Source organism: Aspergillus karnatakaensis (genome assembly GCF_047715665.1).
Source record: "Aspergillus karnatakaensis strain CBS 102800 unplaced genomic scaffold BJY04scaffold_64, whole genome shotgun sequence".
NCBI classification, from domain to species: Eukaryota; Fungi; Ascomycota; class Eurotiomycetes; order Eurotiales; family Aspergillaceae; genus Aspergillus; species Aspergillus karnatakaensis.
The window spans coordinates 61224-84540 of NW_027395776.1; the positions used below are offsets into that span (position 1 = coordinate 61224).

At 51.6% G+C, this 23317-nt stretch overlaps 9 protein-coding genes across 9 annotated transcripts; 4 read left to right on the top strand and 5 right to left on the bottom strand.

The window, feature by feature from the left end:
- Positions 1-83: 83 nt before the first annotated feature.
- Positions 84-5180, bottom strand: BJY04DRAFT_231418 (uncharacterized protein). The gene is made up of 9 exons (XM_073719531.1): positions 4196-5180; positions 3795-4142; positions 3337-3668; positions 3140-3292; positions 2564-3082; positions 2184-2307; positions 1200-1497; positions 646-1098; positions 84-555 (listed from the first exon to the last, which is right to left on the bottom strand). Exons 1-9 carry the CDS (start codon positions 4626-4628, stop codon positions 261-263), a joined length of 2955 nt encoding a protein of 984 aa, XP_073566464.1. The 5' UTR covers positions 4629-5180; the 3' UTR covers positions 84-260.
- Positions 5181-6039: 859 nt separating this feature from the next.
- On the top strand, positions 6040-7129 carry BJY04DRAFT_222828 (amidohydrolase family protein; the record flags this gene model as incomplete). Its single annotated transcript, XM_073717509.1, has 2 exons — positions 6040-6341; positions 6403-7129. The coding sequence occupies 2 exons, from the start codon at positions 6040-6042 to the stop codon at positions 7127-7129; spliced, it is 1029 nt and encodes a 342-aa protein (XP_073566465.1).
- Positions 7130-7755: 626 nt separating this feature from the next.
- Positions 7756-10662, bottom strand: BJY04DRAFT_222829 (uncharacterized protein; the record flags this gene model as incomplete). Its single annotated transcript, XM_073717510.1, has 2 exons — positions 7756-9670; positions 9725-10662. 2 exons carry the CDS (start codon positions 10660-10662, stop codon positions 7756-7758), a joined length of 2853 nt encoding a protein of 950 aa, XP_073566466.1.
- Positions 10663-11488: 826 nt separating this feature from the next.
- Positions 11489-13033, bottom strand: BJY04DRAFT_199523 (E3 ubiquitin-protein ligase MARCH; the record flags this gene model as incomplete). The annotated part of the gene is made up of 2 exons (XM_073712788.1): positions 12063-13033; positions 11489-12016 (listed from the first exon to the last, which is right to left on the bottom strand). Coding segments are annotated over exons 1-2 (974 nt in total), but the record flags the coding sequence as incomplete, so codon positions are not given.
- Positions 13034-13176: 143 nt separating this feature from the next.
- pre8 (proteasome core particle subunit alpha 2) lies at positions 13177-14632 on the top strand. Its single transcript, XM_073712789.1, has 5 exons — positions 13177-13324; positions 13375-13394; positions 13443-13493; positions 13563-14165; positions 14219-14632. Exons 1-5 carry the CDS (start codon positions 13281-13283, stop codon positions 14335-14337), a joined length of 837 nt encoding a protein of 278 aa, XP_073566468.1. The 5' UTR covers positions 13177-13280; the 3' UTR covers positions 14338-14632.
- Positions 14633-15840: 1208 nt separating this feature from the next.
- Positions 15841-17278, top strand: BJY04DRAFT_139886 (uncharacterized protein). The gene is made up of 2 exons (XM_073708658.1): positions 15841-16035; positions 16169-17278. Exon 2 carries the CDS (start codon positions 16188-16190, stop codon positions 17214-17216), a length of 1029 nt encoding a protein of 342 aa, XP_073566469.1. The 5' UTR covers positions 15841-16035; positions 16169-16187; the 3' UTR covers positions 17217-17278.
- On the bottom strand, positions 17279-18767 carry BJY04DRAFT_231428 (uncharacterized protein). Its single transcript, XM_073719532.1, has 5 exons — positions 18618-18767; positions 18360-18567; positions 18258-18310; positions 17589-18211; positions 17279-17526 (listed from the first exon to the last, which is right to left on the bottom strand). The coding sequence occupies exons 1-5, from the start codon at positions 18658-18660 to the stop codon at positions 17341-17343; spliced, it is 1113 nt and encodes a 370-aa protein (XP_073566470.1). The 5' UTR covers positions 18661-18767; the 3' UTR covers positions 17279-17340.
- Positions 18768-19033: 266 nt separating this feature from the next.
- BJY04DRAFT_222834 (MOSC domain protein) lies at positions 19034-20513 on the top strand (the record flags this gene model as incomplete). Its single annotated transcript, XM_073717511.1, has 2 exons — positions 19034-20348; positions 20413-20513. 2 exons carry the CDS (start codon positions 19034-19036, stop codon positions 20511-20513), a joined length of 1416 nt encoding a protein of 471 aa, XP_073566471.1.
- Positions 20514-20695: 182 nt separating this feature from the next.
- Positions 20696-22469, bottom strand: BJY04DRAFT_210447 (nucleobase:cation symporter-2 family protein; the record flags this gene model as incomplete). Its single annotated transcript, XM_073714251.1, has 2 exons — positions 20696-22164; positions 22211-22469. The coding sequence occupies 2 exons, from the start codon at positions 22467-22469 to the stop codon at positions 20696-20698; spliced, it is 1728 nt and encodes a 575-aa protein (XP_073566472.1).
- Positions 22470-23317: the final 848 nt, after the last annotated feature.

Below are 23317 nucleotides of genomic sequence, written 5' to 3' on the forward strand. Positions count from 1 at the left end.
AGAGATCATACATTCTACCTTCCACCTGCTTGCAGACCTCAACATCACTTCAGTTAGATGTACTCGACAATAATTAATATTTTCCCTCAATAGCTGCTATGCTGTGCCTGCTATGTCCATGCTAGTTATATTATAACACTTTATTTTTTTTGCCCAAAATTCAACCCAGACCCAAACATGCATGCCATGCCACATTATATCATTTTCATCAGGTATAGTGCCTCTCCAGAATAATTATCAATGTGAATATGATTCAAGCCTCAAGCCTCAACAACACCCTCCGCAGCCGGAGCCCTACTTGACCCCCATCGCCCAGCAGGCCTCCTCTCCTCGGAGCCTTCCGTCTTCCCATTTCCAGTACCATTGCTGGTATAGGTCTCGCCCCTCGCCCTCTGCACGCGGATCGGCGACCCCCAGGGCCCCTCAGCGCCGTTCATCGCAGCCATAGCGTTTTGGGTTTCTTCGACAGTGGCGAAGTCAACGAAGAGGTAGTAGTGGTCGCCGGGGTCGAAGCGCTTTGCGGGGTGCGGGGTGAAGAGTTTGGAGACATTTGTGCTGTTCATAGACAGGCTTGTTAGTATCTGATGATGAGGTGTGTGAAGGAGACTTGCGAAGAAGGAAGTAGGACATGACGGAATGACATACACAGAGAAATCCTTGAAGAAGCTTGTAATGTTAATAGCCAGCGCCTCCTGATCCGTCAAGCGGGGCAATCCACCGACGTATAACCGTTTGCTCGGGTCGGAGGGGGTGCTGTTGGTGTTTGCGCCGGTGCTAGATTTCGAAGGCGTTGCAGGCGCATTATCATCTCGTCGCCATCGGTCTGCGTTGAATGGTGATGTCCTGCTTGTCCTGGGCGAGCCTGAGGTTGCGCTTTCAGCGCCAGCACCGCCGAGTGATGTCCGTTGCTGCTGCTGCTGCTGGCGCTCGCTCGCGCTTTTCACGATCCCGGGCTTGATTTTCACGGGGCGGCCAAGGAGGTCGCCGCCGTCGAGCTCGGTCATTGCGCGCTCGGCGAGCTCTTTTGTTTCGAGGTCGACGAAGCAGTAGGAGGGATTGCGGCCGGAGAAGGGATCGATTGCGATGTCGATGCGGGAGCTGATCGGTCGGTTTGTTAGTTTTCTTCGCTCTTGTTCCGCATATTCCTCTGCGGAAGGGAAGCCTGTGAAACCGGGACGAAAGATGTAGCTAAAACATACACAGTAAATCCTCCCTTCTCAAAAAGCGCTTGCACATCTTCTTGCTTTGCCGTGTATGGCATGTTCCCGACATAGAGCCTGCGTCCCTCCGAGATAGCCTGCGGAACAACATTGCCTCCCGTGCGTCCGAAGCCGTTTGTGCGAGGTCTGGATGCTGGTGATTCTGCATTTTGGCTCGAAGTCTGGTCTCGGCTGGGGCTTTGTGAAGGGCTCTCGTCTCGCTTCACGCGCCAGTTCGGGGAGTTGAATGCGCGGCCTGTGGTTCGGACTCCATTTGTGTATTGCGGCTTTTGGGGGGCTATATGAGAGAACGTTAGTGATGTGTCAATTTGACAGTGATATTTGAAATTTGGCTTAGAAAAGATCCAATTGGAGTGGAATTGCAGCGCAAACGGAGGAAAGGAAACGCAGGGTGTTTGTTTGGGTCCTACACACTTTGTTGCTGCTGTTCGCTCTGGACTTCGGAGACGTCGGCCATTGTGGCGGTTTATATGAGTATCCGGGATAATTGGATGAAGGGAGTCGTTATCTGTACAGAAGAAACAAATGATTAGTATCGACCCTCAAAATCATCATCAACGTCAAGGCTGAAGCGCGGGGAATAGCCAAAAACTGCCTCCCAACTCACACCTCAAGAACACACTCAATGGCACTTCTCTCACAAAATATGAACAGTGGAAGTACTCACAGAAGAACAAAGAAGCGTTATCAGGAGTTTGCGAATCCTGAAAACCCAAACTGAACCTGAAAATTGGTACCTGGTCTATCAAAAAAAAAAATCTAGAATGACTGCAGCGGAGATAATTTGCTCCGATTGGATCGGTTACGGTAGCGGGTTTGAGGACGGGCGGAGGGGTTAGCGTGGCGGCGCGGCGATGTTGATATTTTCCCCTTTCCATTCTCCATGGTTCTCTGAATTTTCGACATCAAATGGCAATAATGCCGATGGAGTGCTGCGCATTTGAGATCGGGAGTCCTTTGTACCGGTAAAAGGTAGGCGGCAGCTTCCTTTCCATCGCCCGGCCAAATGATGAAGCAAGATTTCACACAGACCTGTTCTGAGCTCTCTATGCGGATTCACAATCGTTCCAACTGCTGTCTGAATTGGCTATTCCATCTCATGATTGCGTTTCTGACCCATAAGTGACCAATCTAATTGGAGAACAGGACCCAGCTACTCGATTCCTGAATATACAGGTAGTCTCGCAATATCATCAGTCATAATGAATCTATGATACATAACGGGTATATACATTTCTCATATCTTCATAATCATGCCATAACTCTCATCAAACCGTGTTAAATCCCATATCCGCCAGATTCGTACTAGAATCATCCCGCTCATACAGTATCTCCGGTTGCACCGGCTGCCGGAGGATATGCCTCTTGAAGAAATATGGGATTTGACGCAGGCCATACTTCGCATGGAACCGTGTTGAGACCGAAAATACCTGATCTAGTTCCTCAAGAGTTTTACCCTTTGTCTCGGGCATGAACATGAGAATCAGCCACCAGCCCACGATGCACCAACCGGCGTACCAGCTGAATGCGCCCTGGTCAGTAAAAGCGATGCGCAGGGACGGCCAGGTGATGGCTAGTACGAAGTTGAATAGCCACGTTGTCGCAGTGGCTAACGCCATGCCGTATGAACGGACGTATAGCGGGTATGCCTCGGCGGAGTATGTGAAGGGGACAGGGCCTTCGCCAACAGAGTAGAACACGCCGAACAAGTATGTCCCTAACGCCGTGCACCCAAGGCGAGCGTTGTTTCCTGTACCTTCGGGTATCCAGAAGCTGAAGCCGGTGAAGAACATAGAGAGTGCCATCAAGGGAAATGTGCTCAGAAGGAGGTTTCGGCGACCGGAGGTATCGATCGTATATACCTGATAAAAGATACAAGGTCAGCTCAGGGCGGCTAATCATGTATGGTCTTGACTCACAGCTGGTATTGCAAAAAGCCAATTGATGAGACCCCATCCAAGCGAGGCTGTAAGGGCTTTCCGTTGGTTGGAGACTGTTAACTTGGAGTGTTCGCTAGCAGTCTGTAAGAAGATTTCTGACGAGTAGTACGCAATCACATTCACGCCGCAAAACTAGACGAGTTAGTCGTTTCCAACACATCTTGGACTGTACACACCTGCTGCATGAACATGACGATTTCTGATGCAAGCATGGCACGACGGTTACGAGGCACGTTGATCAATTCCAGTAGCTTGTTCTGCCCTAGCTTCATTGAGTTTTCGGCTTCCAGCAATGTGTACATGTAGTACATATCCCGCGCAGCTTGCACCTTATTGAAGCGCAAGCTGCACATCGACTGGTATGCTCGGTCATATCGATTTCGAGACATGTACCAACGAGGCGACTCTGGACATGTAAACACGAAGCAGCAGACAAGAACTGCCGGAAATAAGGCCGAAGCCAGCATCAGACGCCAGTTGAGACCCACGATTCCTGACATATCTGGAACTTGATAAAAAGCCAGGTCGGCAGCATAACCTACTCAAATTAGCCCAACCCATTTCTCAACACCACCAGACTCACCGAACATAATACCGAATGCGGTCCACATTTGCCACTGCATTACGAGCGCACCACGAATGGCTGGAGGAGCTGTTTCGGCAGCGTAGACGGGCACGGTGGCGGACTTTGGACCAATGCCGAAGCCGAGGGCAAACCGCGCAATGAACAGGTGCCACCAGGTATTGACAAAGCCCTGCCAGAGACATGTCGTGGCGGAGAAGATGCAAGTAATGAATATAGTTCCCCGTCTACCGAACCAAGAGTTGAAGGGCACTGTCAACCAGCAACCGATGACTGCGCAACATAGGTATGGCGCAGCGTTGACGAGGCCAGATATCCAATTATGCCTTGAGATAGTCTCATCCGCTATACCGAACTGATGCTTGTAGAAGATCTGTGCGCCGTTGACAACCGTTTCATCTAGACCAAGAGTCATTAGCTTTGGAGCAAATACAGAGGGACCAATAGCTTACCCATTCCCTGTACAGCAGCTGATAACGAGCACAAAATAATCACCAGATACATTGTCCATGGCTGTGACCAACGGTGCTCAAACTCATGTCGCAGAACCTCGAGTTCTTTAGCTGTCAGGCCAGGGACGCCCTCGAACTTTTCTGGTGCTTGCGCCAGCATCGCTCCAATCGCAAAGGCGCGTATATCCTCCTCATCGCCAATTTGATGTGTTATAGCAAAATTGATCCCTTGTCTGCGGAGTTCTTGCTGTGTGTACCCAGCAAGCGGGTTTGCCAGTTTCGCATTCAGGTTCCGTCGAGCGCGTTCCGCCGCAGTTCCAAATGCGCGCTGAGGCACAAAGCTATCCTTCCTGTCCGTCGCATACTCTAGGTTCTCGGTTTGAGGTTGCATGCCAAGGTTGCCCAAAGGGCCTGAAGTATTTTTCGCTTGCATATGCGAGGGTGTTCGATAAAATTGTTTGACGTTGAGGAAATGACGGAGCGCAAGGCCGAGCGAGCTATATCAGGAAAACAGGGCCTCCGCCAATGGCCCCCAAACACATTGGCAACGTCAGATCAAGGCCAAACGCGGAGATTGCAACCCGTGGACGCCGATCTCATCGAAAGCGACAACAGATGGGAAACAAACGCCACGATGAACATGAAACTGACAGCTCCAGGGGTAATCCACAAAGAATATCAGGCCCGCGAATACACTGAAAACGGCCTTCCAAGAAGTTACTGAGAGGGCAGTGCTCTGATTCGGTCCCGCGTCCTGCTAGCAGACAAAGGGGAACGCCTTCCCACGTGGAGCTAATTCAGGATCGATGAAGTGCAGGACAAAGAACGATAAGGAAGATCAGAGGAGCTTGTCAGTGAGACATGGAGAGGAAGCATTCTATGAAGAGTCACTGGGACACGCAGGAATTATTATGTGCAAGTTGTCAGCGCCCGGAATAGGCTGGGAGGCACGAGGGAAATGAGGACTCCTGACCGAGACTCGCTCATGAACCGTTTCTTGGTGGCAGCCCTGTGTTCAGCGATCGTCGACATGCTGTGATTGGAGGAGTGCAGCAGAATGCACTTGACGAGGCCGTAAGATTCGTGTTTTGCCCAATGACGATGTTCTTGGGGCGAAGGAGCATCTTCAGCCGGATGGGGCCCGGGCTGTGGAGGAGGGTGTACTCGGACTCGACAGGGCAGAACTTGGCCCAAACATTTCAGAGAAGCAGATCATATCAGGCACAAAGAGCAAGATCGCTAATAATAACCTCATCTTGATGGTTTGTGTGAGACAAAGAAGGAGTTGTGGAAGGGAGATGGAGAGTGCAGGGTGCAGAGTGCAGACCGCTCAAGGCCAGAGTATCGCAAGTCTGCAGGTCGGGGCGTATTGGCTTATTCATTTTTCTGCGTTCACATCAGGCAGTTTCAAGAGTGGGAGAAATGGCAATAAAGGGCAACCCAAGAACCTGAAGATTCAACCATCTGCAGTAGGTAATTTGGTAAACAGACCTCACTCAGGGAGAGAGAGACGCTAGGAAAGTGGATAACGAATGGAGGACCGGACCCCAGATCTGCGATGCGGGGAAGGCTGGCTGGCTGGCTCAGGCTGTCTTTTGCTGCGGATGAAGCACTCACTGAGGCGGCCCGCACACTTCCGATCTGGCGTTCCGTACACTCTACCATTTCTCCTACTATCATCAGTATTGAAGCTTCATTCCGATATACTTTTAACATCCTATCTCACCTACCCTGATCGGATCCGACTTCCCCTCGCTCCGGCATATAAAACGTCATAATGCCTCCCCAGTCTTCCCCTCACTTAACCTCCATCTTTGTATTCGTTCACCCTTCACATTAACGCAATGCTCGGTAAAATCGCTCTGGAAGAGGCTTTCGCCCTCCCCCGTTTCGAGGAGAAGACTCGCTGGTGGGCTTCGCTGTTCTCTACGGACCCAGAAACCCACGTCAAGGAAATCACAGACATCAACAAGATTCGCATCGACTTCGCAGATAAATATGGCGTCGGCTATCAGATCCTATCGTACACCGCACCAGGTGTTCAGGATATCTGGGATCCCGCTGAGGCACAGGCCCTAGCGGTTGAGATCAACGACTACATTGCGGACCAGATCAAGGACAAGCCCGACCGCTTGGGAGCTTTTGCGTGCGTCAACCCTTACAAGCCCTTAGACCTTCGAGGGTCGAACTAACAAGTATTCGTATAGCACACTATCAATGCACAACCCCCAAGAAGCCGCCACCGAGCTTCGCCGCTGTGTCGAGAAATACGGCTTCAAGGGCGCCCTTGTCAACGATACCCAACGAGCTGGCTCCGACGGCGACGACATGATCTTCTACGACAACGCTTCCTGGGACATCTTCTGGCAAACCGTCACAGACCTCGACGTTCCTCTCTACCTCCACCCACGCAACCCCACCGGTACAATTTACGACAAGCTCTGGGCAGACCGCAAATGGCTCGTCGGCCCACCCCTCTCCTTCGCGCAGGGTGTCTCCCTCCACGTCCTCGGCATGGTCACCAACGGCGTCTTTGACCGCCACCCAAAGCTCCAGATCATCCTGGGCCATCTAGGCGAGCACATTCCCTTCGACATGTGGCGGATAAACCACTGGTTCGAGGACCGGAAGAAGGCGCTGGGTCTTGCAGAGACGTGCAAGAGGACGATCCGGGAATACTTTGCAGATAACATTTGGATTACGACGTCCGGCCATTTTTCGACGAATACGTTAAACTTTTGCATGAACGAGGTTGGCTCGGATCGAATTCTGTTCTCGATCGATTATCCGTTTGAGACATTCGGGGATGCCTGTGACTGGTTTGATGCTGCGGAGCTGAATCTCATTGACAAGGTTAAGATTGGAAGGGAGAATGCAAAGAAGCTATTCAAGTTGGCGGAGTACAAGGATTCGAGTGCGCCTACTTCTTCTTAGCTTACTTTAGCCTACTAGAAAGAGAAGAATGGAGTAAGATTGAGTAGCAAAGTATGAATTGGATGATCTAGTTAGCTTCGTCACAACATGATTCTATCCCATTCACTTATAGTAGAAGTGATGCGATAACCTCTGTACTATCAAAGACAAGGCGTGAATAGCCCTGAACAAACTAGATACATGGTGGAATCCGTGTCACTGCATGCCGAGACCTTCCGTGCAATTCTCCTGTTTGGTGTGTTATTTCTCGGCGTTGTATGTGGTAAGCCTGTGTTTTTTTCCTGTGGGGGTTTGCCTTTTTCCTCCTTTTTTTATTGTTGTGCTTTGTGTTTTTTTTTTTCATTTCTCCCTTTCTATCCCATTTCCTTTCACTTCCTCTGCATCTCATCTTATCTCAAATTATCTCACGTCAACACGGCTGCGGCTGCAGCTGCAGCTGCGGCCGTGGCCTCAGTCCGTGTTTGCTTCCCAGCATGTCGAGATAGTAAGTGAGAGCAAAGTTCCTCTGTAGATGATCCGATCCGACTCTAACAACACAAGCTCGCTTAGGCTCAGGAATGAAGGACATCAATTCAATTCCGCCTTGATTTCGAGTCACTGTCATTTCGATTTCGACTTGCTTGCCGCTAGCGACGGGGAGAGTTGCGATGATTAGTTCCACTGCCGCCGTTGTTTGCATTGCCACTGCCGCAGCCGCTGCTACTTCCAGGTCCAAACACAAACGGATAAGGCGAAGGCGGGCGGGGCCGCTGGCCACGAGCCGTGGAAGGACGAATCGGAGGGCGAAGAAGCAAAGGCGCGTGCTCGATGGTGAGATGACCTTGCTGTGCACTGCTAGGGCCACGAGAGGTGGTTGGGCGGGTAGGGAGGGGAGGAAGGGGACGAGCGTTGTTGTTGTTGTTGCCGTTGCCGTTGCCGTTGCCGTTGCTGTTCACCTGGGGACGAGTAGTGTTGATTATCTCGGTCTGCTGGCTGCTTTGAGCGCCGTACTCTGGGAAGGGAGGGAGGTAGGCAGCCTCGTGAAGCACGCGAGGACGGGTGTTGAGGAAGTCCGAGAATGCCTGCATGCGGGCGGTTGAGGTGGTGCGGGTATCGCGGGGTGCAAGAGCGAGGGTGTGGCCGTGGGTGAAGCGAGACTGAGGCGACTGGTCATTGGAGTGGCCGTGGGTTCGGATGCGGGGAAGGGTTGAGGAGAAGATGGGATGAGTTGATGTGCTGCCTTGAGTATCAGGACGGCCAAAGATCGCAGCCCGGAAGTGAGGGTTCAAGTCTATGATGTCGCCCTCAATGTCATTGGGGTCAATGCTCGGGTGAGATTGAAGCACGAGGTGGTTCGTCTGGCACGGATACGGGTAGAATGACTGAAGGAGGCCCATCTCAGTGTGGCGCTGGTGCTGGGCCAAGGAGGCATCGACGTCAAGATCGTGAAGGAGCTGCGCGCCGGCCGCCTCAGAGTAACTGGGCAAGATATCCTCCTCACGGTTGGTAGAGGTGTTGCGAGTGCGAATTTGGTTGACATATGATGGCGGCTGCCGAAGAATCCGGGATCGCTGAAGATCTTCCTCTGTGTTCATCTGATCGAGAGGCTGGGAGTGGGCAGTCATGAACGAATCGTTGGCGTACGAACGCTCAGGGCCCCGCGCTGTGTTGCCTATCTCGTTGTGCGGCTGCGAGCGCGCAGTTGTGAAAGCATGACTGTCGTAGGAGGGAGGCTCGTCGACATGTCTGATACCCTGGAAGCGGTTGGTGAAAACAGGAGTATTCCCTTCGGCGCCAGCAAAGTGGGCTGCAACTTCGAAGCTGTCCATGTATTCGGTCGGTTCGTACTCAGTCTGGGAATGAAGAGGAGCTTCCTCCGACTGAACCTGGCCAGCGAAAGGGTCAAGGCTTCGAGCGCTCACGGTATGGGACGAATATGAGGGGAGTGGACGATGGTTTTCAGTCATGGACAATAAGCTCGCCATAGCCCTGCCTTCAGTACGAGAGCTGTTTGCAGTAGAGCGGTCGAGGTCGGCACGCTGAGGATATGGAGAGCGGGGATACAGAATCCGAGGGTAGCCCTGAGGAGCCCGCGGCTGAGAAGGAGTTTGTGATTCGGTGTGGTAAGTCGCTGCACTGGTGTTGCTCTGCTGGTGAGTCTGAAGGCCGAGATGCTGCGGGACAGGCACATTATGAGACTGAGGATTGCGTTCTCGCAGCTGCCACTGAGCTCCAGGCAGAGGCTCACGAAGATCCATTAGAGCATCGAAAATTGTGTGCGGCTCTACGGACAGCTCTGGAAAGGCAGGCTGATTCCCGACCTGCCGATAGATCTCACAGAGCTCTTTGTAGTCCGCAACGACCGCCACAAGAATGTCGCTTGCCTCATTCATCAGAAGCGAGAAGTGGCGAAGCCGGTAGGGGACGTTGGGTTGGTGTTCGACAAGGAAGTTGTTGTAGATGATATGGAAGTCATCGTAAAAATATACCTCGAAGAAGTGCTGGAACAGCTCGAACAGGTTCTGCTCCGTGGAGTGCTCGCGGCTGAGAAATCTATAGGGCCTTTGGGAGGTTAGTTCTTGCTACCTTTAATGTGTTATGAGACGGAAGACTTACTGTATAACGAGTTTAGCCATCCGCTCGAAGCGGCGACGCACTGGAAGACCTGACTCTGTTGCCAGCCGTGATATGAAGTTACGAGCCCTGTCGGCGCTCTGCTTGGCCTCTTTGATTCCTTTGGCAATGCCTGAGAGGAGCCTGGTGATCAAGGATGCGAGCTCGCGGACTCTCTTTAGATCGTCCTCAGAGAGAAGCGAGAGAGGGTCGGCTGGGAAATTGTTCGCACGGAACAAAACGTACTCGATATCAATGACCATGGCTGTGATGTCCGTGAAATCGCTTCTAGCCGGCGCAGGAAGGTCTTCCTTCAGGCGAAGAATGTCGAGAACTTGAATATGCGCAGCACCTTTACGAGCCTCATGCTCGTGACAGAAGTGGTCGTGATGCGTTTCTGCTTCGCAAGGTTGAACGCCATCCAACACAATCACGGACGGTCGATGAGGGATACCAGAGCTGTCGTTTTCGAACAAGGGAACAGGTTGGTGGAGTGCAGTGAGGCTAGTCTGGTTGGGCCCAGTGCCATGCATCTCACTAGCCACCCTTGAGAGAGCCTGCTCATACGCTTCCTCTTGTGCTCTATACGTCCCGGAAGGCTCCTCGACATTAGACGGATCGAAGTCAGGGAAAGGTTCGGTCGAAACGGTCGAGGAACGAGACCTGACACCAGCAGGAGAAACCCGCCCAAGCCCACGAACGTCTCCTACTTCGGTCTGCGCACGAGAGCTAGAAAAAGGAGTGCGAGCGGCTTCTGCCATCATGGCCTCAACGCCTGTCTCTTCAGGAGTGTCGATGGAAACCTGAGTTCGGTGGACTGCAGGCTGACCCCTCTCAGACTCGACTTCGTCTTCAACATAGGCTTGGTGCTGCCGCGGTTGAGACAAGCGTCTGAGGTTGATGTAGGCACCGAAGCCAGCTCCACGACTTCCGGAAGCCATTCGAGCCACGGCCCTACGAAAGGAGGGTCTTCTGGAAGAGTTGGGTGCAGCTGGGCTCATCGAGCTATGATTCAGCATGAAGGGAAGAATCGGAGCAAGGGTTTGAAGGAAAGGAGAGAGAAATAGATTGCTCAAAGTGTGTCAAGATGGGTGGATCGCAAAGATAGAAGGTCAAAAAAGCTGTTGCTCAACAAGTTCAACAGGAGAAGAGGTGTTGGGAAGAGAAAGAGGCGACCAGTGTGAGAGACATCTTTATAAGTACCAGGCAGAATTCTCGAGCTTTCTAAGGACTAATATCCCATTCACTGTTAATCAAGATAAAGTGCGCAGATTGAAGCATCAGCCTGGAATCAGAGACAACCTTTGAAAAAAGTACTTGTGTGTTTAACATAGAGAACAGTAACACTGTAGGCAGATTATGGACATAAAGCCTATATCCGCCAATAAGCGTGAACCAGAGTGAAAGTCCTTGAGCAGCCGCTCTATTATGCAGCAAGATAGAACAAGAGTGGAGCCTCCTGCATTTGCTTGCTGATAAAGCGCGCAATATCATCTTCCAAAGCCTGGCTCAGTGACATAAAGTGACTCTGACTAGAAATGCCAGCACTGGTGACGTAAGTTGTGTTCAGACTGAAGACAGCTCTTTGATAGAGGCAAATGAAAGTGAGGACCGAGCTCGGGAGACGCTGACAGTATTCAAAAGCCGAAGCTTGAGCCGGATGATTATGCTGGAAGCAACAATGGGCAGAGATGGGTCGGGGGTAGATAGGGCTCCACGGGAAAGGTCAGGTCGAACTGTTGACACAAGCATGGCTTTACTTCTCACTCTTGGATGATTCTGAATGGAATGATATTATTCAGAGCTATCGACTTGACTATTTAATATGGATGTACCGCACCTGATTCGAAAACGCCCACTGAATAAGAGCGCCGGAATATACATAACAAAATGCAGTTCGACCGTCCCTCAAAGTTCGTCTGGTTTGATGAAGCAGGGGAACCGGAGAGAACAAAACGTTCCTACCAGTACTAGTCTGCTTCCCAGATAACCTTAAGGTTGAGAAGGCCTGTGTCGTTATTCGCACGTTGACTAATTGGCACACCATTGAGAAGAGCGTGACAACTTAAGATTGTGCGTGTCAAGGATGTACAGGATTGTATCATACCAGACCACCAGCGACTAGCAACCAGCAGCGAAACAGACATCCACAACCTACTCAGTCTTCGCCCGTTGGTTGGCTTCATCAGCACCATCCCCGTCGTCATCGTCGTCAGGCAGAGGAACGTCCATTACACGCTCACCCACTTTTTGCAACGTCCTGCGGCTCCAAGCCCTTACGCCTTTGTACACGGCCTGGGGATGGTTAGCAATTGTTGACAAGATGGTGCAGGAGACATACCCAGAGAAAACCGCCGATACCTAACACTATTACGATCCAGCTGAGGGAAGAAACCCTGTCCCTGCCGGTGTTGCCGCGACCACCACGGACGATTGTAGAAGACCGTACGTTGAACAAACGTAAAGGTGAGAGGCCGTAAACAACCTGGATGAATGACAGCAGCCCCAGCGATGCAAACCCTTTCAAGAAGTGCTCAAACCAAGCAGCTTTCCTGTCGGCAGAAAGGCTATTGCTATCCCAATAGTCCGCGTGATAGATCGTGTCGATTGGATCAACGTAGAGGTTAATGATAGGGTCAGCAATGAAACCAAGTAAGAAGACGGCCAGGATTAAGATGATGCAAGTTAAGAGAAGCTGGGTGAGAGTGCTACTGATCCAGCGGGCCCAATTAAGGCGCTCCAATCGGTACTGAAAGCCGCATGTCGGGCAATTATAGTAATTTCTCCTGCCATAGCCAGGGTCGGCGTGTCGCCAGGTCTGAAGACAACCCTCATGAACAAAGCGAGAGGAACCTTTGCACTTGCAAGGCCGAAGGAGGCGACCAAGCTCGGTCTCTGACGATTCGTATATGACTCGTGGCCCGCGTTGAAGGAAGCCAGGCACATGCTCTGATGGAGGAACGAACGTCGGAGGCACCGACTCCAGACAGATGCGACATGTACGATTCGGATAGTGTCTTTCGGGGGCCTCAGAAGGGGACTCAGGAGGTGCACCAAGATCCTCAGCCTGCTGAGAGTCTGCAGGGTTCTGAGCTGTTTCAAAGTCTGTGGAAGTTGTGGGAGCTGTCGGCGAGGATCCCGAAGGGAATTGCCAGGTTGGCGTGTTGAGCCATTCCATAATGCTCTATGTTCGGGAAAGATACATAGTATATGTCATAGCACCATTACATGGATGGCGAGAATGAACAGACGCACCCAACAACCAGCAGACTGACCAGAAAAGACCACGAGGCAGGAAAAAATGGAAAAATCGTGAAGTGGACTTGAAGGAGGAGAATTGGTGTGCAGTGTGGAGAGCCGGGCAGCCCGGGCAGCCACCACCGCCTTCAGATGCGGCTTAGCGCCAAGTCACCTCCCAGAGTCTCACGTCAACAGCAGCTACCTAGCCTGTCCAGAGCATTAATCCCCCACGGCCTCCCTCTATCTCGATCATTCCTTCCAGATCTCTCCCTCACTTATTTGACACTCGGTAAAGCTCGGGAGATAACCAGACGTCTCGATGGCCGACAGATATTCTTTCTCCTTGACCACCTTCTCCCCCAGGTAAGCGGAGCTCTACCAATTGCAGAGGAACAGCTACTAATTCTTCACAGTGGGAAGCTCGTTCAGATCGGTACAGTCTTCTAAACCTCCAGCTTGGTCTCTCATGCTAATCGAGTAGAATATGCATTGAACGCGGTCAACCAAGGAGTTACTGCTCTCGGAATCAAAGGTACGGCGGTCTACACTCTCCCGAAGCCCACAGCTATAGACAGCTCCTAACGATGCTTATCACTGGCAGCCACGAATGGAATCGTCCTAGCCACTGAAAAGAAGTCCTCATCTCCCCTGATCGACCCTCCTTCCCTCTCCAAGATCTCCCTCATCACACCCGACATCGGCATGGTCTACGCTGGCATGGGCCCCGACTACCGAGTGCTCGTTGACAAGGCCCGCAAGGTCTCTCACACCGGATACAAGCGCATCTATAACGAATACCCACCGACCAGAATCCTCGTGCAGGACGTTGCCCGTGTTGTGCAGGAGGCCACCCAGTCTGGTGGTGTCCGACCATATGGCGTCAGTTTGCTGATTGCTGGCTGGGACGAGGGTGTTGAGCCGGAGACTGCTCAAGCCGAGAAAGGAGATGAGGAGGAACCCAAGAAGGCTACCGGAAAGACGGGCGGTATTCTGAAGGGAGGCCCCAGTTTATACCAGGTCGACCCCAGCGGCAGTTACTACCCATGGAAAGCCACAGCCATCGGAAAGCATGCTACAAGTGCGAAGACATTCTTGGAAAAGCGTTACACCGAAGGGTTGGAGCTGGAAGATGCCATCCACATTGCTCTGCTGACCTTGAAGGAGACAATCGAAGGCGAGATGAACGGTGACACGATAGAAATCGGTAAGCCCCCAAGGAGGATAATTCACCCACGTGTAATGCTAATCGCTCGATAGGTATTGTTGGTCCTCCTGCCGACCACCTGCTTGGATATGAGGGCGTTGAGGGGGCGCGTGGCCCTAGGTTCAGGAAGCTGACGAAAGAGGAGATCGAAGATTACCTGACCAGTCTATGATTTATTCGTTCATGTTGATCCGACGAGACTTGTAGCATAATAGACATCTACTAAGTCTGACAAGGCTCCTTACCTCGTTCTCGTGCCACCCATCGTGTATCAGCTTCCGATCTTCTGGTACTAACAACACTCCTGAAACGCCGAGGTGCAAACATCGAGATGAAGCCGCTCACGAAATGACCATACTGAAGATTACATACAATCGAGCATTGCTCATCCCTTTACCTTGCGTATCGTAGACCCAACTCCGTTTTTCCCGAATACAAATCTCATGGATCAGATAAACCTCCTCCCGACGCCTCTTCCCAGCCAGATACGGTATCAAAGCTAAACTAACCCACCCCAATTCGACGAGGATATGGATGTCCAACGAAACAGAGTCAAAACCCCAGTCTTCTCAACGGAACCTCTTCGGCTTGCGACATCCACGTCGCACGGCTGATCAGCGTGGCTGCGCAGTGTAGGTCGCGTACCTCTTTGCCAAAGTCCCTGCGGACGACAGAATCATCCAATTCCTTGTTGGACTGCATGAATGCATTGTGTCTTTCTCGTAGGCTTGCCTCGCTGCTCTCCTCGCGGCCTTACACAGCGTCGCGCTCAGACAGACAGACATTGACAATGTCTTTCTTTCTAACTCTATTCTATGGAACAAGGGAATTTCGAACCAGTACCTTTGGGCGTACTTTGTTCTCGTTACTCGTATGTTTGGGCTTTGTTCTATTTAGGATGTGAATCGTCATCCGTGAGAGGGTAAGTACCTAGGTTATACTACCTAAGTGTTGACACTCCGGGATCCAGAGCCCGGAGCCCTCTACAGCACGAGCTGGAGCCCGGAGCCTGGAGCAGCCAACGTGGACATTGCAACTTTTTACTTGTTACCAAAGAATTAATCCCTGCGCGCCTGGCCTGCCAGGCTGGCGCAGGCCCGCCAGGCTAATCTCCAACCGAGCGCTGTACGGAGTAGCCCAGCCCAGCCCAAGCCAGCCACGCAACTGAGCTAGTTTAGCAGTAGCGGTCTAGTCTAAAGTCTGTTTTTTGTCATGGATTACATTCGAGCCCCAGATTTTGCCCCTGGGAGAATTTTCAACTTTCGTTTCCCCGGATTCTCTCGTTATATTTGTTTGCAGGGGATCGGCGTTTGTTTGGTTTTGTTGCTGCCGCTGTGGTTGTCACTGATGAGATTGCTCTCGGGACACTGGCAATTTCGCTTTGGCCTTGTAGCTGTTGTTTCACTCCGAAAGCTTCAATAAAGAATGTTGTTGGGGGGTATTTGTGCGACGCTGTCTGAGTCTCTCCCCTGTCGGTTTTATCGCGACGCTGTTTAGCTGTTTAGCTGATTGGTTGATTGGCTGGTTCATTGCGAATGAGCTGTCGCTGCGGCTATCTACTTCATTGCTCTTGATCCTTGTCTAGATGTTCTTGGTCACGTCGGTTGGATCTTTTGATATGGAAGGGAGGTGACGCGTTGGCTGAGCCTCGATATCTTATTTCTTCCTTGCCGATGCCGAAGTTTCGGGGTGTTTGCTTATGAGATTACTGTGCATGGCTGATCCAAAAGGGAGACGGGACAGTGGTCTGTGTGTGCAGCATTGTTATCCTGTGCTGTATAAGAGCAGTTTGGTGGCCAGGGCCAGGTTCACGGCGGGTACCGGTGTTGTTGTGCTTCTCGAACAATCCTCATTCGATATCGGATGAATAGTAAGTTCCCCTCCGCCTCCAGGCGGTTTTGAAATCCCTGGTATACTGAATACCCCCTTTCTCTTGTTGAAGAAGGGCGCCATGTTCGGGTTCTCCCTGAGTCAGGTTGTTTCGGTATTAACCTCTTACTCAGATGTCCCTGCTGCAACAACATGGCTAACTCGTTGACTGGATCGCCTCTTGATGGAATCTCCGGGGAGCTCCGATCCAACAATAGCGACGGGCTCAAAGCGACACTTGTGATTTTTATTGCATTGTCTGCTTACAATGTCATCGAGCTTGTCATTCTCGTGCTTTCGACCTTCCGTCGCTGGAAGGGGTTATACTTCTGGAGTCTTCTCATCTCTGGAATTGTCGGCGTCGTGCCATATTCAGTGGGCTTTTTGCTGAAATTCTTCAGCCAGGCAAACTCAACACTTTCGGTCACAATCCTCACTGTCGGCTGGTGGTCAATGGTCACGGGCCAAGCCGTCGTCTTATATTCTCGACTGCACCTCGTGCTTCGGGATGAGCGTATCCTTCGTCGCGTTCTCTGCATGATTATTGCCAATGTCTTTCTGCTACATGTGCCAACAACCGTTTTGACATACGGGTCAAATATCGCAAGTAGTGATTCGGTTTTCGCAACTGGGTACAACATCATGGAGAAGATCCAAATGACTGGATTCACTATCCAAGAGGTCATTATTTCAGGGCTATATGTCTGGGAGACGACCAAGCTTCTGCACCTAGGCTCTAGCAGAGAGAACCGAAAAATCATGCATCAACTCGTGGGTATCAACGTGGTCATCGTCCTTATGGACTTGGTGCTGCTGGGACTCGAATACGCTAGCGAGTATGCTGTACAGATCACGTTGAAAGGTGTCATATACAGTGTGAAGTTGAAGCTGGAATTCGCCGTGCTCGGCAAGCTGGTTGATGTTGTTCACGGTGATAAGCGACAAGGTTTAATCCACAGCCCAATCCACCTATCCTCACTACAGGCTTCGAATAACCCAGGTGGAATCTCGTCGGCAATGCATGGCGGGGTCAACTTCGGTCGCGGCTCGGTCACGAATTCGGCTTCGCGGGCACCCCGATCTCGCCCAAGTATCGACATACCGGAGGACAAGATATTGGCGATGACGGAGCTCTCGACCTGGGTAGAACGGCGTTCGCGTGAAGACAGCGTTTCGGTTTAAGATTCTTGCCAATAGTCGATGTTTCCAGTTAAATATGTCATATGTATGGTATTGGATGGCGTGAGATAGTCCTCGGATGCTAGTATAGTTCTTTCGATGTAATGATATGGTTGTCACTCAGACATCATTTCTCGAGGAGTCCGCCGTCCTCGTCGACCCACCCGTACTCGGCGTCAGAATCGTCTTCATCCTGGCTATCAGCGATTTCATCGACTTTGCGCTTTCTTTGTGTGGCCGGCTCCGGTCTTTCGTCCACGATGAGCGGAGCCATACGAGGCGAGGAATCATCATCCACAGCACGTAAGCCATCCTTTAGCGTGTAAGCAATAAATCTTCTATAGAGAACAAATGATACGAGAAAACAATGCTTACCTTCTCAATGGAGAATGAGATAATATAATCCTCCAGCCGCAGCGGCAAGAGTTTTCCGGTCCTCTTCATAACTTCTGCGTATCGATGATTGCGTAAATCTCCCTCTTCAGTTGTCGTGGTTTCGCGATAAAGAACAATACGCGTGTTTATAGTGCTCTCCCATGGCCCACCAGAGAGCACCGGGCACAAGGTCGCACGTAGTTGGCCTCTTATCCGGGTACGGGTTTGATTGATGGCGAGTACTGCCATTTGGCGGGTTGTCGCTAGTTTGGTGAGCTGATTCGCCAAGTCACTCGTGACGTTAGAGTTCCTATTCATGAGCCATTGGACCTGGGTTTTGTCAATGGTCTTCGATTGCGATAAGCGGGCCTTGAGCTCGGTTGGGTTGGGGAAGTACGATGGGAAAGGTCCTGAAGCAGAGTCTATGACCAGTAAGTCGCAGTCATCGGGTGGGAAATTCGCTGGGGTATGAAGCAGTAGTGCTAGTAGATGTGGCAGGGAGTGGGCTCTTATATAGACCAAGTTCTTCGCAAGCTCCTCGGGGGTTTCAGTTGACTCGGAGTCCCTTCGGGATTTCTCCAGTATCTCTCGCAAACGGATCCGGGGCAAAGGAGGTCCCGTATCTGACTCGCATTAGTCGCTTGAATGGCAGAAGGCAACTTAGCATACCGATCCAGACTACCTTACCACCGGCAAGTAATGCGTTTGCAACTATATTCAGCCTATAGGATATTAGCATAGAGGTACAGGTGGCTCATGGTAGAGGCGTACGCTAAAGACGTTTTGCCAACTCCGGATGGACCAAAAACCTCTGTCACATGGCCTTTTGGAATTCCTCGGGGGTCGACGTCGTCAGTTCCCTCTGCAGATGGTGGACAAATCGCGTCATCCAGCCGAGGAAGGCCAGTTGAAATCGCGCCGATTCCGAGAGAGGCACAGGCCTGCAGGGATTGCGATGCAGGGAACGATACAACAGGACCTGTGTTTGGTCAGCAATGGTACCACGCCAATCTCTCGACTGAATCTTACGTGACTTCTGAGTTGCGGGACTCAGCAACTCTTGGGTGTTCATCTTGAGAACACTCGCTGATCAATCAACAGCCTGCCAGCCGCTCATTCCGGAAACTTTCAGATCACGAAGAACACACCGGCATCATAGCATCTCGACCCCAATCATTTAGAGAGCCATTGCAGGCCACTTCAATCGAGATACGAGCAGACTGGAGAGTCTCTCACGAGAGCGCTCTCCAAAGAGGAAACCATTCTCACGTGACTCATTGCTTACATCTTTTTTCCTCCTTAATCCGACCAATAAGAAGCTCTTTCTCGACGCTCTGATCGAGGCTTCAAGATTTGCTTTTCTCAAGTGTTTATATATATTACACGGTGTGAAGCCTGAAGAGGCTCTAGATTGTCTGAGTGTTCCACTCGCGCCACAACTAGACATGCGAGATTTTCCACACCTTCGAGATGCCGTCGTGACGAACACCATTCTCGCTATATTGGGCGCTCTAGGTTTCGCCATTTATATGGTGGCTCAGTACAATAAAAGAAATTACTCGCCCAAAGGCTGTCGGAAGCTCGGCCTTTCAGCTACTCAAAGCCACTTGCATGATGAATTTCATACAAAATACAACCAAGGCGTTCCTGAAGACAGCATAGGTGAACAAGGGCGCCCAGCATGGCGTGTGAAAGCACTTTTTACATACCCAATCAAGAGCTGTGCAGGCATTGAGCTAGATGAAGCTGATATTGTCGCCACGGGCTTTGCCTTCGATCGGCAGTTTTGCTTCGCGGAGGACGTGCCTCCTTCAAATCCAAGTCTCCAGACGGAACCATTAAAGAAGAGCAATGGAACAAACTGGACGGCTCGAACTCTGCGCAACCGTGGCTTCAATCGACTTGCTCTTATGCGACCAGAGATCTGGATCCCTGACCCAACAGTTGAAGGCTACAGCGCGGACCTCGAGGAGGTCAAGTCCAAAGGCGTGCTAGTTCTATACTACCCCCGAGTCGGCCGCAACGCCATACACTCTTCCTTCCTTAACCTAGGAATCTCGCTCGGTCTTATATATCATGAAACATCAATTTCAGTTCCTCTTCACCCCTTCCCAGACCAGGAATCAACTTACCCACTCACCCCGGTTAAGATCTGGAAGGACAACCCTTTCGCCTACGACTACAGCCACCACATCCCAGACTCCCTCCACTGCTTCCTCAACCCATCAGGATCAATCCAGCGTGGCCGTCTAACTCTCTTCCGAGTAAACTCTTCTCATCACAGAGAAATCTACCGCAACGCTCCGCGCAAGAAAGATCTCGGCTTTCAACCAACAACAGGCTTCGCAGACGCCTACCCTTTACACATCTTAGGCCTCTCCAGCGTCCGAGACGTGAACGCACATTGCGCCTCCGCAATACCGAAACTCAGCATTCGCCGTTTCCGAGCGAACATCATTGTCGCTGGCCCGGGAGCGTTCGTTGAGGATGATTGGAAAGTCATTCGCATCTCACCCTCGTCCACTACCTCCGCATTATCAAGAAACAAGGATGCGAAGGAGGTTGAAGAGGAGGAGGAGGAGGGAGTAACAATCTACACAGCATGCCGCACGATCAGATGCAAACTCCCCAACGTCGATCCCGAGACTGGCTTCCGGCACTCTTCTGAACCGGATAAGACGCTCAAGGCTTACCGGCGGATTGATAGGGGTGATCTGACAAATGCTTGTTTGGGGATGCAGGGGGTTCCTGCTGTTAGAGGTATGTTTGCTTTTCCATGTGTATTGGCTGGAAGAAGGCTTGAAGACTAATGATAATCATGTAGAATCTCGAATTCGCGTTGGTGATAAGATCTCGGTTCTTGAGACGGGCGAGCACTGTTATATCAAGATGCTGGCGCCAGGGGAGGTTGTCGAGGGGGTATAGAGAAAGATGTACCGTTGGCTGTTGTCGATAAGTTTAGAAACACAAAATTCAAACTATAGAGATTATAAGTGTCAATTATATCCAAGAGATACCATCATCTATCTACATCCTCCCAGAGTACCAAAAAAATATCTACATACAAATCTATATACAGTACATTCCATTCATATCCAAACACGGTTTCAACCCTTCAACCCTTCCTGCCGCTGCCCCTCTTCCCCCTCTCTATCCCTCTCCCTCTGATCCTTCTCCTCAACCCCCTCCTCCTCCTCCTCCTCCACGGGCAAAAGCAAATTCAACACCAGCCCCAAAAACCCGGTAACAGCAAACCCATTCGCCATAACCAGCTCCACAGCCTGCAACAACCCCTCAAGAGCATGATTATCCCCCTGATAGGTAAAAACATAACTAAACCAATCCGGCACCAACGTCGCCGCCATACCCACCGCGAAACCCGCGGTTAGAATAAACCGGTTCCTCCTCGTCCAGTCGACAGAACACATGATCCGCACGCCGGATATAGCGACGGAGGAGAAAAGAAATGTCGTCATGCCGCCGAGCACAGAAGATGGGATTGCAACGAGGGCAGCGGCGAATTTTGTGAATATTCCCATGATGACTAGGAAGAAGCAGCAGCAGTAGCCGGCCTTGCGGTTTGCGCAGCGGGTTAAGGCGATGACGCCGTTGTTCTGTGCGAAGACCGACATCGGTGTTATCGTGCAGAGGCCTGCGAGGAGGCATGTTATACCGTTGCCTAAGACGCCGCCTTGGATGCGGGAGTCGAATGTCTTGCCTTCTACGGCAAGGCGGGAGACGTCGCAGGTTGCGGTGATGTCGCCGATTGATTCCATCATGATTACCATGTATACGGCGAGGAGGGGGAGGATGAGTGGGGGGTAGATTGTGAGGGGGAAGGTCTTGACCCAGATGAAGGAGGCGACGGGGGCGGCGTCGATGCCGGAGCGGTCGAAGTAGCCGCATGCTGCGGCGACAATACAGCCCATTAGCAGGCCGACGATGACGGCGCAGGACTTCATGATGGGAGAGCCGAAGCGTTCGCAGAGGATTATGGTGACGAAGACGAGGAAGCCGAGGCCGATGAACTCGGCACTGCCCCAGGGAAGGGCGTGTGGTGCGGTGGCGCTGGGACAGAGGGAGCCGTCGCCTGGGTTGTTGCTGCAGGTGCCGGAGCCGCCGGCCCAGTCTTTCATGCCGTTGGCGATTAGGGATGCGCCGATGAGAAAGACGGTTGGGCCGGTGACTATGGGTGGGAAGAGGGCTTTTAGAAGCCTGGAGCTCATGAACGAGAGGCCGATTTCGAGGAGAGAGCATAGGCAGGAGGTTGCGAGGAGGGCGCCGTAGCCTTTCGGGCAGGGGAGGCGTGCGCCGGAGTCGTCGACTGGGCAGTAGCCTGTTGAGTACATCTGTGCGAATGTGCCGGTTGCAACGGTGATTGTCGCGAACGATGTTCCCACCACTGATACTAGTCCTGTACCCACGTAGTAACGTGTCTTATATACGTGCAGGCGGAACATCTGTATCGCGGATAGCAGACCGGAGACAATGAGAGAGGTCGAGACGAGGTATTGGGAGTCTTCAGAGCCAAAGTTCGCACCGGATGATCCGCTCAGGAGAATTGGAGGAGTGATCACTACACAGTTAGCTTGGGGTCAAAGAGCATGGCAGATCATGCATACCTCCAGCCAGCATCGCCAGCGCATGCTGCAGTCCAAGTAATAAAGCCAACACAACCGGTATCTTATCCTCCAGGCCGAAGAACGGAGCAGACCTCCTCTTCTGCTTCATGAAAGGGAGTCTGGGCGTGAAGAGAAAGGCATAGTCGTAGTCGCCAACCAAGCCATCTTTCGTAGTGAAGGCATTAACAGTCCGCCGCAATCTATCACGGAACGTCCTCTTGGGGCTGAAGTCTGGCCCAATCTGGTCAGGGCCGTCCATCTCGAGGTTGAGTGAGGTCAGTATCGAAGCAGCATCCGTGGGCAAAGAAAGCTGACTCGCGCAGGGATCGTCTCGCTTAGTTTGGGGTCCGAATGGGGATTTGCCTCAGTTGGCCACCCCCAGAGCTTGACGGACGCGGCTCTCTATATAGAATCGACATCTTGGAGACTAGTGATAGAGAGAAGTTCAGCCCGGGCGTGAGTGAAGGAATGGGATAATGCCAACCACTATCAACCCCATAATTGGAGATTAAGTGAGATTAAGGTGCGATAAGGTCGGGGGGGAGAAACGAGGCAAAAATCTTATCAAGAACAAGGCGGGCGGCGCCGAATCCCAGCACGAGTATCGGGCGATGCCACTGCTAAGCAATGCTTGTTTCCTGTAGTTCATGCAGGAGGTCTGATGTCTTTTCCAGAAGTCTTCTATTGTCTGTGATGCTTCTGTTCTGATATGCAAGGGCATGACATTGTAGAGCATTGTATTGCAACGAACCAATCAATATGGAGTGTTAGTCAAGAGCTTTTGTAACTCCCCGCAAAAAGCATTTCCATCAGTCATAGAAACTGAGCTTTCTTCTGGAACCTCTTGGCGCGAATCTCGAAGTCGTTCGCTAGCCTGAGGCGTCAGGCCGCCACTTTCGTCGCCAGCGTGGAGCAGGATGGCGAGAACTGTTTTGCCACGCAGGGCAATGCGGGAACACAATGGCCCAGACGTCGATGAGTCGGATAACTCCATGTGCTACGGAGGACTCTGATTCTAGGCGATTAGAATTCGAGGCTTCCTATATCGTGATTGGCCTGAGAATCTCGGAAAAGTGCTGGCTTGAATCATGAAGATGTAATGATAGA